Raw genomic sequence first — 18,107 nt, forward strand, 5'->3', positions numbered from 1 at the left:
GGCAGGAGGGTTGTGGAGCTCCTTACACCTCCGCGACCGGCCCCTGCGCACTGGTCTCGTTAAGTGCTGGCTGTTCGCCGTGCGCTTCAGTTACACATATATAGGATTTTCTCCTCAATATTTGGCATTTTGTGGATTTTAATCGCGCGGTTAAGATGTTACCTTTTAGGAGGAATAAAGCTGTTGTGCTACAGGGTGTTAGCGCCAACCGCAGGGTGAAACCAGAGCGGGAGTAAATATCTGACAGGCTCGGCAGATGCTTCCCGCTGCACAACCGTCCGAAGCGCTTTACAAGAAACAGTATAATCTAGAAATACAGGACAATAATTTAAACTCTTAACTGTTTTCATACTTTGTCAGGCATAGCCCAGTTTTTGCTGTCTTCCGTATTATTTGTAGTAAGTTTGAAATGCGTTTCCTGGAGGTACACCTTATTGCCTAGGAGCTCGCTTCAGTGCTGTTAGAGTCTTCACAAAACAGAATGAAGTACCTTCTAATAAACCAGGAGGGAGGAGAAAAACCTAAACCAAACAGCTCCTAATCTTCCTAAATTATATGGTGTGCTGGTATTTAACAGAAATAGGAAAGCTTGTAGTCAGTGAATGGGAGAAGATTGGAATAGATAAGGGACTCTAAAACTTTGGTTTGAGTAAAGCCAAATGACTGAGAAGGCTGATGTTTATTAAAAAAGAACCTCGGGAATGAATTGGTATGTTACCCAACACCCAGAAGCTACCAGACGTAAGCTACTATGAAATGTAGTATTTAGTAATACTTTGGGTTTCTAAAGCTGAAAGCTGAGAAGAAAGTAAAAATATACATGTTGCTGTCTTTATGTTTTGATTGTCAAATTCAACAAAGTTTCTATTAGCTTTTATTTTGCAACAGTCCGTGGTTCTATAATCATTCACCTGCTGGGGGCATTAGTGTAATTTTGAGAACCTGATTTTCACCTTGGGTTGCTTGAACTGAACCACATCTATTCCCACAGACAGAATTTAAGGTGAAGCAAATACCATCTCATGTTTTGTCCTGACAATAGAGTAGTTAGCTCAGTTTTTTCTAAATATGTAGAGGTGTGCTAGTGCAACACCCTCATTACGTTCTAACAAAAATTAGCAGAAGCAAGTTTGAATGCAATGTTTTGAAGAGATGAATTGAAAGTATCTTCCTTTTTAACAAAACTGGGCATTTGAAATTCTGTGACTTAAAATAGCTATAGACTAACCTTCTAAGTGGCTTACTGAGCATTTTGAAAGGGAGGAAAATTACTTTTAAGAGACTTTGCTATTTCTATAAATAAAAGTCATCTCTAGTAAACTAGATCCAATTAGCTGACATGTTTTTCCTGCCAAGAATGTGGGTTTTTCCAGCTAGTAGACTATTTTCAGGAATCTAGTTGCTAAGATTATTGATTCTTTTTCGGTCTACATGGAATATCTGATTTGCATTCTTTAAATGTTTTAGAAACATGGGACTTGGAGTTAGAGGTTTACAGGAGAATGAAGTGTTCATGATTTCAGTTCAGAGATCAGTCGTTGCCAGACATGGATTTCTTAAAAATTCAATAGCCTCTGTGGAAAGAAGCATTGAACATGAGAAGGATTTGAATCTTGTTCTCTTCGCAGTATAGCCCAGACAACGTGGCTGGAGCAGACGGAGACATTGACCCCACTGAAATCACCTTTCCGGGATGTTCGTGTCTTACCAGCTCCTGTGTGGTTCATGGGTGCTCGTGTCTTTGCCATGGTGAAAATTACAACAGTTTGTGCCTCATACCCACAGACGCAGAGGAGGAGTACACCAGGCCTGTTTTTGAATGCAATGCCATGTGCCAGTGTGGTGAATCCTGTCAAAACAGGGTGGTTCAGAGGGGTTTGCAATTCAGACTTGAGGTATTCAAGACGGAGAAGAAAGGGTGGGGCCTTCGCACTCTGGAATTCATAGCTAAAGGAAGATTTGTTTGTGAATATGCTGGTGAAGTTCTAGGCTTTAATGAGGCACGTAGAAGAATTCAGGCCCAGACACCAAAGGATTCGAACTATATTATAGCGGTGAGGGAGCACCTCCATAGTGGTCGGATAATGGAGACTTTTGTTGACCCGACATACATTGGTAACATAGGCAGATTCCTGAATCATTCTTGTGAACCAAACTTATTTATGGTGCCAGTTCGAGTTGACTCGATGGTGCCTAAACTGGCACTTTTTGCAGCCACTGATATTTCTGCTGGAGAGGAACTTTCATATGATTATTCTGGAAGATTTCATAATTTACCCATAGTTAACAGAGAACAGAAATCTTTAGAGAAAGATAACAGATTGAGAAAACCTTGCTACTGTGGTTCCCGCACATGTGCTTCCTTCTTACCTTGGGACAGCTCCCTCTTTTCCACAACAGACGCTTGTTCAGGGACCTCTCCGTTGCTTTTCCATCCCTAAGCACACCTAAAAAATGTCATTTTTCCTAGTAGTTAAATTGCAGTTAAAGAGAACTCTGGTTGTGTATTCCACCAAGGAAGCACATGTGGTTTTGAGTAACAGCTAGAAGACAAGGTTTTGAGAATAACTTCAGGCAACATCCTAGAGCTCGTTTTCAAGGTGGATGGTATGATATGAGGGAGCTTCAAGATGTTCCAAAGTCAGTTACTAAGCCAGACCCAGTGTTTTTCTCTTGTTTTCTTCTGACAGCTTGCTGTATGATAAAGCACCTCTCTCAGTCTGTACCTTTCTGAAAGAATGAACTTGAACATTGGTACACAGAAGGGACATGTGATAATAACGAGAAACGTCGCTGAAAATTACACAAGAGAATGAGACTGAGGAATGTTGACATGTGCAAGAAGGGCATTAGGTTTCTTAAATCCTGTTAAAATAAATTATTTTTTTAAAATTACTTGCTGTATATTTTTTTTTCTGTGAAATGTAACTAATTCTTATAGATGTAAAAAACTCGCCCAGAAAGATTAGCCTGAATGCTTTGTCCCCTGTTTTCCATCTCCAATCACATCTAGCTGCATGCCAAAATGGTGTTTTAAGTAACTAGTTCAGTTTCATTACTAGTTCAGTTTCTGTGTAAACGGCGCAGTAGTGCATGCCCCGAGAAGTACAATCTTCCCGTCTTTTTGAATCGTGTCTATCTCAAGGCTCATCTAATGAGACTTCTGCAATAATAGCAAGCAGTGTGTCCATGTTACTTTCCAGCACTGTAATTACACGCTCAGGAAGCAAATTCAGAGTCTGCAGTCGAAAGCAGTATGATGCTGCTATTCTGACTTCTGAAAGGGATTAAGGTAGGAAATACAAAAGTACATCTGAACAACAACAAATTTGTCTTTTTACATTGTTGAACGGCTGGCAGATCCATGAGCCTTTCAGCTACTAACCGAGTAGTTCTCACTGTTCCTGCAGCACCAGGCAGTATTAAGCAAGGCCTGTCCTTCCCCAGCAGCAGCGGCTGGTCACTGCCTCCTGTCGTCATTCTAGTACAGCTCTAACACATGTACACCGCTATACTGAGCGTCTCCTTACACCGGGGACACACAAGAGCACTTGCCGGGTGGGGTATGTTCTGCAACTGCATGTTACTTCACTTCCTTTCTAGAATGGTCAAATTAAGGAAGCTTCAGAGAGACTTGTTTTGAATTTCCCCCAATTTTGATATAGGAGACAGATAAACTCCAATGCTGTTTTTTACAGTCACCGCAGTGTGCCATCAGTGGCACAAACCCCTGGGTTATTTGCTCTCTACAGTTTGATTTTTAACTGTATTCATAACTTTTGATGTAGCATACACATGTAAGGTAAGGCTTCTCGGGGCCATCAGCTGTTGTGCAGGCCAGTGGTAATTTATTATTTTTTTAAATAAAAGACAAGTTTGATTTGGGCTCGAAAGATTAACCTGATACTGACAAGGGATAAAGGACACTTTACTGGTATTATTTTGCTGTTTGCTAACCAAATCTTACTTTGTGTTTATCTAGACTTCCTTGATAAGCTTCGGTGTTAGCTTTTCCCCACTTAATATATATCTTCATGCTTCTGCATGATGAACTGCTGGTGAGATTTACATACGGCTGTGGTTTTAGTTTAAGATAAAGATTACCACGTGATTTTTCTTAGGGTTAATCATTAAGTGTCAGTTCTGTCAGTACAGGAAGCTTCCAAAGGATTTCAGCTGCTTGTCAGAAGTAGCTTACAAGCTGAGTGGCCATTAACTTTATCCCTTGCCTGATTAAGGGTGCCTGCTTCTACAGAAGAGTTCTCCAGGTCCTGTAACTCAGAATGAATGCCGCACCAGGTACCAGAGTACAGCTTAGGTTGCAAGGTCTCTTGTCCTGTTTAGGGCCTTACCTGGTTTTCTTCCCCCAAAGGGCATTGCGCCAGCCACCTTCAGCCTGCAGGACTGCAGCGCTGGGAGTGGACGACCCAATCTCCTTCCTCTTTCCCTCCTGGAAAAAGTTTCGGGACTAGTTTTATACCATCTGTATTCCTATTCCTCAAGGTTAGATGGGTTTTCAAGATGACGGCGCTGTTTGCTAGCTTCCTGTTATGAATATGTACTTGGCATGATTTTGAGTAGTTAAGGAAGTGTAGATTCCAAAAAAATAACCCCAAAACACAACCCCCCCAACACCATTAGAAATATCTAGTCCTTGCATCACCAGCCTTGAAGCAGAGAACAGCCGAGCCTTCTGTCTCCGTGCAATCCTACCCTTTCAGTCCCAGCCAGCCGATGTGGCTTCTAGGAAGTGAACTGAATATCAATTCCCTGGTTAGAACAAACTTCCACAGCACGGAACAAGAGAGCCTTGTACTGCTGAAAGCAGCCAGCCACGTTAAAGGCCTTGCAAGAACATGAAATAATACGTTGTCATTGAGTTCTGAACCATCATGGCAATTGTTAATGGCTTTTTCCCATATAGCATGTGCATTATACTTCACTATGCCTGGAGTGGGGGGCGAAATCCTTCTAAAAAGGAAAACAATCCCCTTACAAGGGCCTGAAAAAGAAAACAGACCCTTGTTTCTACCTGCTGAATTTCTGTTCGCTTTTCCCTTCGGGTTCCTTTCAGCTTCATTGGGCCCCAGTCTGCCAGCGCACAGCTGAACGTGCCCTTTCTCAATGAAGCCAATCAAACAGCTCAAAAGACTGCGCGCTCTGTGTGAGCCTCCCTCCTTCCTTCTACTCTCAAAGTGTAGTAATGATTAACAGTATTTCAGTATTCAATACTCAAGCTTAGAGGTTTGCTTTCCCGTTGAAGTCTGATCAGATTAATTCAAAGATGTTTAATGAAAGATCTTGTAATAAAATACAGTAACCCTTATGCAAACAAGAGCAGCGTGAGTGGGACGCATTCCACCATCTCCTTAGAAGATCAGGAAGACTCCTAATGTCCTGGTTTGAGGTGAAACGGGACCAATTTTGTTCAGTAACTTTGCTTCTTAGCTGGGCCTCTTCTAACCGCTGAAACCCGCAGCACATTGTGCAGACACTGTCGCGCTGAGAGCGCTGTGTACAGCTGCTGCCCAGGCGCGGGATGCGGAGAGGCTCCGGCTTCTCCTTATCGCTCTAACCCCCAGGGGCAGCTCACTTCGGGACGTGCCCCGTCGGAGGGTCGGCAGCGGAGAAGCGCAGAGGGGTCCCACCTGCGGGGAGGAGCGGACAGGACGGGTGACCCCAAACTGACCGACGGCGTATTCCGTCCCATCTGCCTCACGCTCAGTGTAAGAGCGGAGGGATCAAAGGGTCAGCCCTCTGTCTTCAGTGGCCGCGTCCGAGGAGGACTCTGTCTGTTCGTCTGCCTTTGATCCCCATCCTGAATCCGGACCCGGAATCCAGTTCCCGTCTGTCACTGAGTCCAGTCTGGGACTGTCCTGGTGCCACCATCATCATCCTGGGAGCTTGATCTGATTTTGTATAGATTTCATTATTTCCTTTTTCTTTTATTATTAATATTCCATGAAAGTAGTTCAGTTCCTTCTAAACTCCTAAGTCTCTTTTTCCCTCCTCTGCCTCTCACTTGGTAGAGGGGTGTGGGGGAGCATCTCTCGGTCCCATCTGGGGTGCCCCACGTCCCCAGTGGCCGATTCAGTCTAAACCACAACACCCCACGTGCCACCCACAGCACAATGAGTATTGACTGACATATACCTAATGGTGTGGCATCACGAAGCAGTTTATTTTAATAAAGTCATACAAATTTTCCAATATATGGTTGTGTGTATTTTTTTTTGTAATAAAAAACGCAAAACCAACTCTAGGCGAAATCTTTTATACAGTGCATTCCTTCCTATGGCAGAGACGTGCCTTTGGGAAAGATAGAGATAGAATCTTTCCCTTACTTTCAGTAAAATAGATGGGTTTAATGCATAGATTTTAATTAAACATTTAATGCTTGTAAGGCAGTCTTTACTACGCAAAATATTTACCATGGCTTTTATCATGCTTATGTGAGCGCTAAGACATAGTGGTGTATTCTGCAATAATTTTTTTTCTGCTTTCTAGAACTACCTATGTCCCCCGCTGGAAGCTGGGTTTTGGGGAAGGTTCCCCAGACGTTCTCCAATACCTTCCTTTCAACGTGAAACACCGAGCGGAGAAAGCTGGCGAGCGATGGATTTGCGTTAACCCCAGGTTGTGTTAAACCCAAACCCGACTTACTACAGAAAAGACAATGCTGGGAAAGACCAGCATCAATGCAAACGTTGTTGTTAATCCACCACATTTTTGCCTTGTTAGATCTCAAAGCAGCTGGCAAGAGGGCCAAATTCAGCCCCTCTTTTACACCCAGGCACTTGAGGGGGCAGGGACACAGCGGACTGAGACACAGGGAAAGGACAGTGGCTCTGGTGTGGAGCTCACTGCGCAGGCGGCTTCTCCATCAGTCTCCACTTGGAGCAAGCGATTGCCTGGCCCAGAAATACCACCAGACACCCTGGCCTGGAGTGACAGGGCAAAACACGCTGCCCATTCAGATCCCCAAATGAAGTAGTTCTCATTATTCCCATTTCCCTTCCTCCTTGATAAAATTCCTCTCCTTTTAAGTGGTTGGCTCCTTTTCATTTGGTTGGGTTTGGTTTTTTTTCTTTGTTTTGTGGTTTTGGTTTGTTTGTTTTTTTTTTTTAACAGAACAGTTTCAAAAATTACCTTATTAGGCCTTAGGGCTCACAGTTACAACCACCGTCTTTTCACTTCCATGATCTTTTATTCAAGTGAAATCACGTGTGAGCTTCAGCTTCTAATGATACCATTTTTGCAAGATGCAAATGAGCCTACAGCACGTCCAAGAGACATACAAAGGAAATTGAAGGTGTTTTTCCATCAATAAAAGTCTTTAGCATAAATAAATGCTTGAAATTTTATTCAAATATGTACATCATTTCTAATCACAATCACCCTGAGGATTATCATCCCTCAGTTGCAGAAGGCACTTTTCTAAAGAGGAGCAAGTATCTCACCAGAAAAAAAGCACATTTCCGGACTTGATTTTCACTGCAACAGGAATGTAATACAAGTGCTGCTCTGACTGTCCCTGTGGAGAGCTCTGTCTTCCAGTCCTCACCTCTCCTTAACCCCTTCAGTTTTTTCTTTTAAAGCTGTCTAGAATTTCTTAACTGCTTCAAGTTTCTTTTAAAGCTCTCTATAAGTTTAGAAAGTCTTTATTGGATTTGAGTGTAGAAATTCAAACTATACAGAAATAAAAGCATTTAATAAAGATCTTTTCTAAAGGAGCTATTAATTAACTTTTTAAAACAAAACTGGCATGTTTTGTGCTAGTTAACTCCAGAGTACTCTTGCTAAATCCAACAGAATTCACCGATAAAAAGTTTGGTCAGGATAAAAGTCCAGGCCGGGTTCCCCAAAGATAAATACAGGAAGGTTCTTCAAGCAGTGGTGAGTAGCTTTGGCTTTTCTTCACTCGCAGGAAGTTTAAGCGCTAGCTTTTTCTACTCTGTCTCATCAGCAAGACACTCCACGCATCTCTCTTCCTCCTCCGGTGAAATCCAGCCCTTGACATCTCGGTGCAACAGCCCGCTTGCTCACGGTAGCCGCGGCAAGGTGTCTGCTGCGCAGCGGAATCCCAGATTTGAGGCAGAGCTGTCAGGAGTGTTTTGGCTACGGGCGGCACAGCGATACCGATAGCAGTACGACTGCAGAGGAAGAGGAGGGGGAGGAAAAGAGAACTTCAGAACGTATCACAGCTTGTGTTTCCTTAGGCAAGAGTTTGTTAGATTAACACAGCAAAACATTTCAAATTATCAATGAAATCACTGTGTTAGAAATGAGGGAAATCCCACAGTATAGAGAGATCAGTTGCAGCTGATACAAAAGGGAGTTTGAACGGCAAAGTATCTGTTAACAGGAATGTCGGCTACTCATATATCCTCCTCTGGGAAAAAGTAAAATGATCATTCTGCTTCTCTTCTCGGAGGAAAAGAGAGCATTTCAGCACATTCATCTGTATATCTGCTCAGGAGTGGCGGGAAACAAACAGGTACTGGCGCCTGTCAAAAAACATTTCACTGAATGAGATGCAACAAGAAGAAAGGAACAACAGGAGGCAAACTCCTTCCCAGTATTCTGGGCTGGCATTCCAGGGGTGCTTATAGTCAAGACGTGATCTGGACTAGTGGCTATGAAAACATTTACATTTGAAATTAAGCCACTGATAAAAATGATTCAACTGCATTTCAGATATTCCTAGTAGACAACCGCGAACACTGCGATCACACAGCAGCTGCCCCTCAGAGAATGAACGGAGGAGCCACCCTTGCCGTTTCGTTTCTTTCCGTGAGAGAGGAGCACAGGATTGATTGACAGGACTTGTCCTCGCAGCCAGCTACAGCCATTTGATGCTGCTGATGTGTTTCGGCAGGAAATACCTCTGCGCTTTCATTCCCAGTGGTGTTTGTCTTGTGCTTGTAGGATTTGATCTTTCTATGATAGACCAGTTTAGATCCAAAGTGTCATCTTAAAAGATTCAGAGATGGGCTGCTGCAGGGTGCTCTGTACAAGTTACTTTGACAAAGGCTGTAAACTTACACAACCAAATGAATCTAAACAGGACGAGGTCAGACGTCTTTACAGCGGGGCACAGCCACGGGTCTGTAGCATGTTCTGACCCTGCCTGGCTGTACGGCTCTGGCCACGTCTCAGTGCAAGTTAATATACTTGCGCTGCTTGAAAAAAAGGAAAACTTACACTATTGGCAGCGCTACAGATTCTCAGTTGCCTGGCATTAGGAACGCTGGCTTCCCAACTGCAGAACTAACCAGTGTAAGCGGTTTGCTACATCAAGTCAGGCTGACTGCCCAGAAGCAGCTCTCCATCGTAGCACGGAAGGAGCACGGCCACGCCGGTCATCTCACTGATAACACACTGGGGCAGCAGACTGTGCGGTTATGTAGCAACTCCAGTACAATCCACCATCCAAGTCCTGCCCCGTTTTGCCGTTACTTCGAAAGATCTGGCTCAGGCTTTTTGTTCCTGTCCTCCCTCTCATCTCCAGCTACGGGCTCCTGACCTCTGACAAAAACACACCGCTTTCATTCAGGCCAGTTCCACTGCCCATAGTCAGGCTCTGAACCAGACCTCTGGAACAGCTGCTTTAAAAGGCAAACACCTTTTTTTTTTTTTTTCCTTTTTTTCTTTTTCCTTTTTTTTGGGGGGTGGGTGGGTGTGGGTGGGTGTGATGCAGGATTCATTAGCAGGGAGGAGAGGATAGCTTTTCTCCTTTAAACCTAGACTCCTTCAGGAGTTTGGGCACCGCTACTCAAACAACTGCATCTGTACACCCCGAGGGTGGTGAGGAACGGGCTCTGCCAGCCAGGGAACAGCCCACGAGCCACACCATCCCCTGCAGAGGCGGCGGGTCACCGACGTTTGTCTCCAGGAGTTCACAGTATCTCCACCTAAGGAGTCTCAAACACCAGTTCCACACCAGCTTTTTCGTCGCAGTGCGGAGCCAGCGCAGACAGCTGCCCTCTCGCACTGCGGAGGTCTGCCCTAAACCTCAGCAGTACCCGGCAGGGTTTAGAAGTGGAACTATTTTGAAAATAAAAGGAGCTGCTAAGCATACCCGTAAAAAGGTGCAATTTTAGCCTTTGTCAACTCTGGGAGGTAGAACAGCAGCAGAACAGCTTAGTCTGAATAGACTTTTAGGCGCCTAATAAAGAGCCCTCCTACTAATCATATTCAGTGGGGCTTTTTGTCTTGATACACAGCCTAGTTTTATCACCTACAAAAAAAGACTAGGACAGACTCGAATCTTCACAAGCCTTTAAAATGGGTCACGTTATTCATCACTGAAGAAAAGTCTATTCCAGTGTTAATTTAATCAAAACTGCTAATTAACATCTGACATTGATTTCACCTAAGAAGGAAATCAGTGTAGAAAATGGGATCTCACTGTAGAAAATTTAATCTAATTATGAGAATGATTTGCCAGCTGCAGGCTTTGAAAGGGAAAAAGAAGAGGACAGCTTTAATGAAAAAGGAGATCTACAGTGAGCATTTTTTCCAGTGGTGCGTGAACAGGGTTTAAGGCACGATTTGTCTCATGACCAGCTATCGCATCGTGGTGCTATCCAGACTTTTCAGGAAGAATTTCAAGTCTGCTATCAACTAAGGGGAAACATTCATCTCCCAGCAATCTTTCTGCAAAGACCAGATGTCCTTTCTGAATCGAGAGTCATTCTAAGACTAAAAAAGTCACCTCCATACTTTTATTACATGTATCGGGCACCATAATGAAAATAGCACCAGAGGCATACATCAATTTCAACTTCTACATCTAAAAAACCCCAAACGTTGTGGGTCAAGCGGTTTCTTTGTTTTAATTCCAAGCTAACAAAAAAAAAAAAGATTCATTAAGAACATTAGGTGTTGCTCTTCCTTAAATTGCATGAAACCCCTTAACAAGCAGGCAGGCTGCCAGGAAACTCTGTCAGAAGATCATTCCATTGTCAGGTCGGGTACTTTCAGAGGAAAGATCAGTATGAAAACACCGCAGGCCTTCTCACGTTACCTTATGGCACATATAGGATCCACCCTTCTTCACTCTGTCCGTCCCCGCTGAGGGCCCTCTCTGTGGAGGTGAGGACACGGGTTAGTATGTAACGAAGGACAACTGCCAATTACAGGGTAAAGGCAGAAAGCTGTAAGAACAGGGAGATGGATAAGGAGCAGCCATAAATATTCAAAGCAAACAAATTTTAGCTGTGTCTGTCTGAACCAGACAGCTTGAAATAATTATGTCGTAAGAGACTTGCAGACAGGTGACAGTACTCGTTCTCTCTTCCCACTGCTGCAAATATTTAACATGCGAGTTGCTGCCGCTGGCCAAGAGCACCTTGTGCTTTGCTGCTGTAAAGCACCCGATAAAAAGCTGTGAACAGCACAGTGGCAATCACGAGGGAGTACTGATGTTTGAAAACGGGTAAGTTTCTATAGTTTCAGACTTTTCCTAACGAGAGATTAGGAAATTTTCACACACCGGGCTGCACACGCAGTCAAATCGGGTTCTCATCAGCTCCACTGCTTTGACACCAACACACGGGAACCCACGAGCCTCCAAAAAGGGTGCGGGGAGAACTTCCACTTTTCTAAACACAGTCACACTGGTTGGTGGCCAGTCGCAATGAGGGACTGTAATGCCCAATGTTTGGTGCTTATTCTCTTTCCAGTCCAAAATCAAGTCTGAAACACAAGTTAGTGACTGTGCAGCAAGACAGTCCGTATCATCTCCCAGTCACCACGTACTAAATGTATTACCGTGTGCGATCACGACAGCTAAAAAGGGCTGCAGAAAGCACTGTGCTTCCAAACAACAATCTTGTAACTGCGTGTACATTTGCAGTGACGGTGATCTATTTGAAGTGCTTTGAAATTGGCCCTAGAACTGATTGAACGAGGTTATTTCACTATTCTTTTTCAACTCCAACTCCAAAGGATGGCCTAATAGTTCAAGAAGAACGCTGGGCTTCCTTGATAACACACTCTCTTGCTTGCTTTGATGCGTGTTTATTACACAGGCGAGCAATTCTCCCACTTCGTTCCTTTTAGCTGTGGAAGTTACTACTGCACTTCCCTCATGCTCGGAGACTACTGCTATACCTCATGTTTCCACTGCTGATACCAAATATTCTTCCGTGCTTTGTACCCTCCACGTGCATCGAGAAACTACTTTTAGGGAGGAGCCACAAGAACATCTGTCTTATAAAAGAGACAAACAAGACCAAGATGATAAATTGTGTTTCACGAGTTAACAGCCCACCTGGCCTAGAAGTTAGTACTGCCACTAAGTATCCTCTCAAAGTTGTAAGATTTGCATGTATTTCTATTTCTGAACACGTTACACTAACGTGCAACAAAAGCGTTTTCTTACCATGTATAAGCCTCAAATAAAGATTTTTTTCTCTTAACTCAAGGTACAAACTGTTTCTTCACTGGTTGGTAGGGTGTCTAAATCAATTCTATATTTCTGGACAAAACCTTATCAGAATAATTTATGGACTATGGGGGGGAAGGAGGGAAGGGGCTGCGACTTTCTCCAAATCCCTGCACCTTCTGCTAAGACCATTACCTATATCAAAAAATATAGATTACAAGAAAGTCATCAGCCCAGTTTTTACCAGTTAGGAAAAATAATTCATTGCTACAGAATATGTAACTGATATAAAATAGTATCATAAAAAAGTACCATAATAGGTTAAAACCAGACAACTGCTGACAAAGACATTCTGCCAGTTATTTTGTCTCCTCGAGCAGCAGCCAGCCATTTATCCTGGAAGCATCTGAAGGGTGCCGTGCTTCCTGCAGAGCCGTGAGAACACCACCTCGACCGATATAAACGCAGTCACCAAAGACACATTTCCGTTCTGTAGCATCTCCTGAATGCAGGATTAATCTTCCTTTCAGAAGCCGCTCCCAAAGAGGGGATTTCCCGGGGCAGGACCCCTCGCCTGCTTTCCACAGTGTCCTTACCCCTGCTCATCGCACTGTCCTACCCTCTGTCGAGGGATCTCGTGGCCTCCCACCCACCTCCTGCATCGCCAGAGGTGAAGTTCTACGCGCCCCAACAGAAGACAAGCACTTGTAACACCGAACAGAAATCCTGCGGACTATAGGAAAGCCCTGAGAGCTGACGCCAGTACGACAGAAGCTACTGAGTGCATCCACCGAGTCTGACTGCTTCGAGAGTCTTCCCACCGAAACTTCAGCGGTTTCACACTTATTGCAAAATTTTATGAGAGGCAAAAAAAAGAAGCTAAGCCTGGTACTGCATTTAACACACTACAAATCTTGAAGGAAAACCCCACCCAGAGGCAGTGTCCGCTTGTTTCCACGCCAGGGAGCTCCTCCGCAGGACAGGCTCACTCCGTTTCCAAGGTCTCTGGAAATTGTCTTCACAAAACCCGCATGTGGACGCACCGAGCCCCACTCTAAGATAAGCCACTAATAAGCACAATCAACTCCAGCAGCCTGTTAATCTCATTTTAAGGGAAGCCTGGGTAGAGCCAGCCAGAATAAAACTGACCTAAAAAAAGCCACATGAGAACAAGACAAAACAGAGAACAATGGAGCTGTCGAGCAGGATTTCCCATTAAAACTTGTAATGCAAATACAGAGCAGCAATCTTTGCTATTAGCTCCAAAGAAACTTTTATAAACTAAGAGGAGCACACTAATTTAGGATTACAAGGTTTATTGTCCAACCATGAGACTACTGTATGTTTCAGCAATTGTACAGGGATAACATACACTCAAGCAGCGTGTCAACCAAAGAAAATGGTAATTGCGTGAGCTCTTTTTATTAGTTACAAATATCTTCTGCCAGGCAAAAATTGAGCAAAGGTTATTTGGTAACGAAAAACCAAGTTAAATTGAAAGTCCTCAGCCTTGGAAGCAGCGTTATGGCACAGAAATGCTTTACCACCTGCAAAAACCTGACACAGCCTTCACCAATAATCTATTCTATTACAAACCCCTTTAAAAACACTGAAGGTAAAGAGTTTATCATAAACCAACTGTCAAAGTTCTTGGAAAAGCAGAAAAATCGCTACGTATTAGTTGGAGAAACGATCTCTGCCTGTTGGACACCTCTGTGGGCTGCGTTTCATTCTCTTGCTGTTGATATTTGCCTCTTTTGCATCGCAGTTTAGGAAAGGAAAAGACAAGAGGCAGTTGGGATAGCCAGATTCCCCTGTAGGTGTAACCAGCTACTGACAAACATAAAATCAAATGCACAAGTGACCGCACGCAAGAAGCCAACTGGATCAATACCTTTCTCAGCTTGTGAGTGCACGCAAATTAAGGTAGGCTAAAGGAGAACCACAGAGCCTCAAAAAGGTGAGTGAATTCAGTTCTGCTTCCCGGTGTTCAGAATGCAGCTTACAAAACCCCTCAGTCTCATTCGAAGGCTCCTGTGGAGGTAAAATTAGAACCGCAACACCGAACACAGCAGGCAGTGACAGCCTTCAGTCGGTACGGAGCTCAGCTCCACACATCACCAGGGTCCCTGGCAAAGCCAGGTGGGCTGATCTGAAAGCAACCAAAACGAAGTGAAAAAGACATCGTTATTCCTGACTGATGAGCATCCCCAGCACCATTTACATTGGGTTGTGCTTCTGTAACACGTTTGACTCCCTGAGGAGAATGTGCTGTTGGAATCCAGTGCTGCGTTTCCTTTCTCTAATGGTTTGGGTTTGCATCCTGTGCCAAGAGCTAGCACTAGAGACAGCACGAGGACTTCAAACTCCCGCAGATGACCTGTCAGCATCCCAGGAGCCAGGGGCTGTATTTGCTTCCCTTTACTACAGCTGCCGGTACATTCACTGCTCAGGCACGGCGGTAGAGCTCAGGGCAAGCAGCTGTTCTTCCCCTGTACCACCTCATGGCTTATTTTACACTCCTTTCTCTACCCCAGCCTTGCCGAAGAACCCTCAAAGATGTCACATGCAGGAAGAAGCCACCCGGACGCTCTCTCCTTAGCACACGAAGTCAAAGAGTTTTGTGCAGGTAGGCAGAAGAGTGCTGCAGCTCCCTGGTCTACCTGCAGCATGAACCATCCCCGTTAGCCGAAACAAGGCCCATTCCCCACCCCAGACTGAGATAAAAGAAGAAGCCGCATCCCTACAGCCAAGCTGGACTAAGAGATTTAAATTCTTGAAAGGTGTTAAGAGCCCGATGTCCCTTACTAGCAACACCCCACTTCCGACACTGTACACAGGGGTTCCATACCCGCCCTTCTGACCAGAGTCCTTCTCTCTGGGTGGTCTTCCTCCTACCTACATCACTTGCTTAAATTTTCTCGTTTCTCTTAGCCGTCCTTACATCTGCAGATATAAAAATGTAAACCCATTCCTGTCTGAGCGCTGGCTGCTTAGGGAGTACTGAGAAAACCAACCAAACCCCCCAAAATGCCACTGCTTTGTCTTCCACAGAACCACACAGACTTCAGGTGGGTCATCCAGAAAAGCCAGGATCCTCGAAGTCAGTAGCTGTTCTGGAATAACGCATGCATTCAACATACTCATTAAAGCAAGAGAGTACAAACATTATCTTGGCCCAGACAATGTCACAGCTCGGTACCACGTATTTCTTATAATTAAAAAAGGAGAAAGCCTACAATGTTAGTATTTGCTCATGCTTGTATATTCCTCATAGAGAAAGGAAACCTGCTTTGATTGTGCTTACCCATCATAAAAACCAAACAGAGCACAGCAATTAAGGTCACATTTCATTAAAACAAGCAAATCTTTGTTCCATCAAACAATATTGTTTTATGCCATTATCTGGAGCAGCGTACCAGCTGGTACTGAAGTGGAAGGACATTTGCTGTCCGCATGGAGAGCACCGGGGCTGTTCAGACTTTGATCCCAGATTTAAAGAACAGAATTTACTGTCTATTGGCAAGTTTATTTTGTAGCATAATGTTGTAACAGACATATTATAGTCCAATTGCGTGACAAGTGCTTGTGCATTCAATTACCAAAGCTTATAAGCAGGATTATTCTTTAAAGAAGAGTTATTAAAAGACATCATAGAAGCTTTTTTTTTTTTAATGAAAAGGGAAGTTGTATTTCTTTCATTACAGCAAATACCTTCTGAAGTTGCATTATAATTTTCTACGCACAGTCAGCTGCACAGCCACTCTGTTTTGAGCTAAATCAGTTTTTGAACAGAACTGCAGGTCATAAGAAACTACGCACTGTATACCAAAAAAATCCGAGCCAGAAGTCACCACAATTAAAACAGCCCCATAAAGGGACTGTGGTTTGATTGAGCTCACACACACACAGACACACACACTTGGCTACTGTCTGCCAACTGATCATTTACACTGTTCAAACAACAACAAAGACAACCCTCGTGCTTCCTCGTCCTGCCCTCACGCACCAAATAGTAGCTGCAAGATGTACTGAAGAAACATATTTTTTTTTTGTGAGTTTGTCTCAAACTGTGGATTTCTTTCTATTCATGGGAAAAATCAGCCCAGAAGCCCTTATTTCTGACAGCAGCAGTGCTCTGGCTTTTCACCCGCTGCCGATACTGGAGGAGTTGAAGTATCAGGTTTACATTTTCCTCAAGTGGATTTTATAACTCCCTCCAAACTGAGTTTGACCACACAAAAACCCACTTCACCTACATGGTTAAGAAATGCTGCAAGTCTGTCTTTGTGCTGCTACGTGGCCCCATTCTGCGCAACTCCAAGATGTCTTCAAGTGCAAGCACAATAATTTCAGCGATCAGCAGCAAGACAGCGAGCTCCTCGACCTCCCGCCTCTCACACAAAGAATCCCTCACTGAAGCACTCCGGAATGCACAACGTGTGCTGGAGAACAGCTGTGGCAGACAACAGCTGGCACCCTAAACCTACACGCAGGACAACGTTGTGCTTAGAAAGGCTTTCAGCGGTGAGCGAACACAGAACACAGACAAGAACCGTGCTGAGAGGTGAGGGGAAGGTAGAACAATAGGTGACAATTGAGAGACACTATTCCACTTGAAATTCAGAAAATTTAGAAGTTATTTCCATTTCCAAGTGTAAAAAAAGTTTTCCACAGACAGCTATTTCAGATGGAGTTTGTTCTGGATCCGTGAGGTATGAGATTTCCACTGGACGTTCCTGCCGCACTAAATGAACGTTACTGCCTTGGATGCTCCCCATTTTTATCTGTAACAAGCCCATGATCTCACAGGAAATCGAGGGACCATTTGCCATGTTCCAGAAGACAAGTAAGGTCATTCACTACATACAATTTGTTACTTAAAACCCCTCCAAATACAGTATCGTTTACTTCCTTCCACAGCTGCTCTAAGCACTGTGCACTAACCTCCACTGATCCTGCATGCATGTAACGTGGGGAGACTTTCATTCGCTTACGTCGAAAATGAACAGAGACATTTGTGGTTCACTACACAAACGTGATGAGAAGTAGAATTCAAAACAAAAGCCACTTGCTCCTCATGTTTTGAACAAGCCACTACTATTATACAAGTAAGTGTCTGGACTAGAAGAGTTAAGGAGACTTTTAGTTGAAGAAGTGTCTAATTAGATTCTTATAGAGAGGTCTGTACAAACAAATCTCCAGTTATGCTAATGCTCTGCTCTTCGAAGTTACGTCCATAACACATTATGATGCCTTTCAACACCACTAACTTGAGAGCTGTGGCTGCAGCCCCAAACACCGCTGTTGCTAACGGTGCCCAGTGCTCTGGCACTTCATAGTCATTTCCAGGACAAAGTACCAAGCTCTGCGTTCTACCTACTTCTTGAGCTGCATAAAAGTCTTTCGAGTTTGTTTAGCTGGCTTCAATACTTACCTGCCCAGGTCCTATACCTGGCAAAGAAGAGGAAGAACATTGTTCCATTCTTCGAGCATAATTTAAGTCTAATAGATTAAAAAGTAGCAAACAACTTACAAAGCATTTTCAGATGTCCCAGTTTATTTTTGCTCTCGGTAATTATTTGTGAATGCAAGCCGATCAATTACACACACAAAAAAAAAAAAAAAAAAGAATGTGTGCAAAATTCCATGCACTCCTTGTAACCAATCCACAGTATACCCAAAATCTCTCCAGTACTAGAAAACTGCTTTGAAG

At 43.9% G+C, this 18,107-nt stretch overlaps 2 protein-coding genes across 2 annotated transcripts in view; one reads left to right on the forward strand and one right to left on the reverse strand.

Annotated features, from left to right (window-relative positions):
• LOC104284537 (histone-lysine N-methyltransferase SETMAR) overlaps positions 1–2,441 on the forward strand; it is a 124,306-nt gene extending 121,865 nt beyond the window's left edge. Inside the window, exon 2 of the mRNA XM_009882881.1 lies at positions 1,629–2,441. Coding sequence (XP_009881183.1) covers positions 1,629–2,441 — 813 coding nt within the window. The remainder of the gene's footprint in view (positions 1–1,628) is intronic.
• Positions 2,442–2,648: 207 nt separating this feature from the next.
• Positions 2,649–18,107, reverse strand: part of SUMF1 (sulfatase modifying factor 1) — a 38,783-nt gene continuing 23,324 nt past the window's right edge. Inside the window, exons 7-11 of the mRNA XM_009882882.1 lie at positions 11,030–11,089; positions 8,047–8,153; positions 4,869–4,971; positions 4,353–4,450; positions 2,649–2,793 (exon numbers count right to left, since the gene is read on the reverse strand). Coding sequence (XP_009881184.1) covers positions 2,649–2,793; positions 4,353–4,450; positions 4,869–4,971; positions 8,047–8,153; positions 11,030–11,089 — 513 coding nt within the window. The remainder of the gene's footprint in view (positions 2,794–4,352; positions 4,451–4,868; positions 4,972–8,046; positions 8,154–11,029; positions 11,090–18,107) is intronic.

The sequence above is a fragment of the Charadrius vociferus genome, unplaced genomic scaffold (assembly GCF_000708025.1).
Source record: "Charadrius vociferus isolate BGI_N301 unplaced genomic scaffold, ASM70802v2 scaffold433, whole genome shotgun sequence".
Lineage (NCBI taxonomy): Eukaryota > Metazoa > Chordata > Aves > Charadriiformes > Charadriidae > Charadrius > Charadrius vociferus.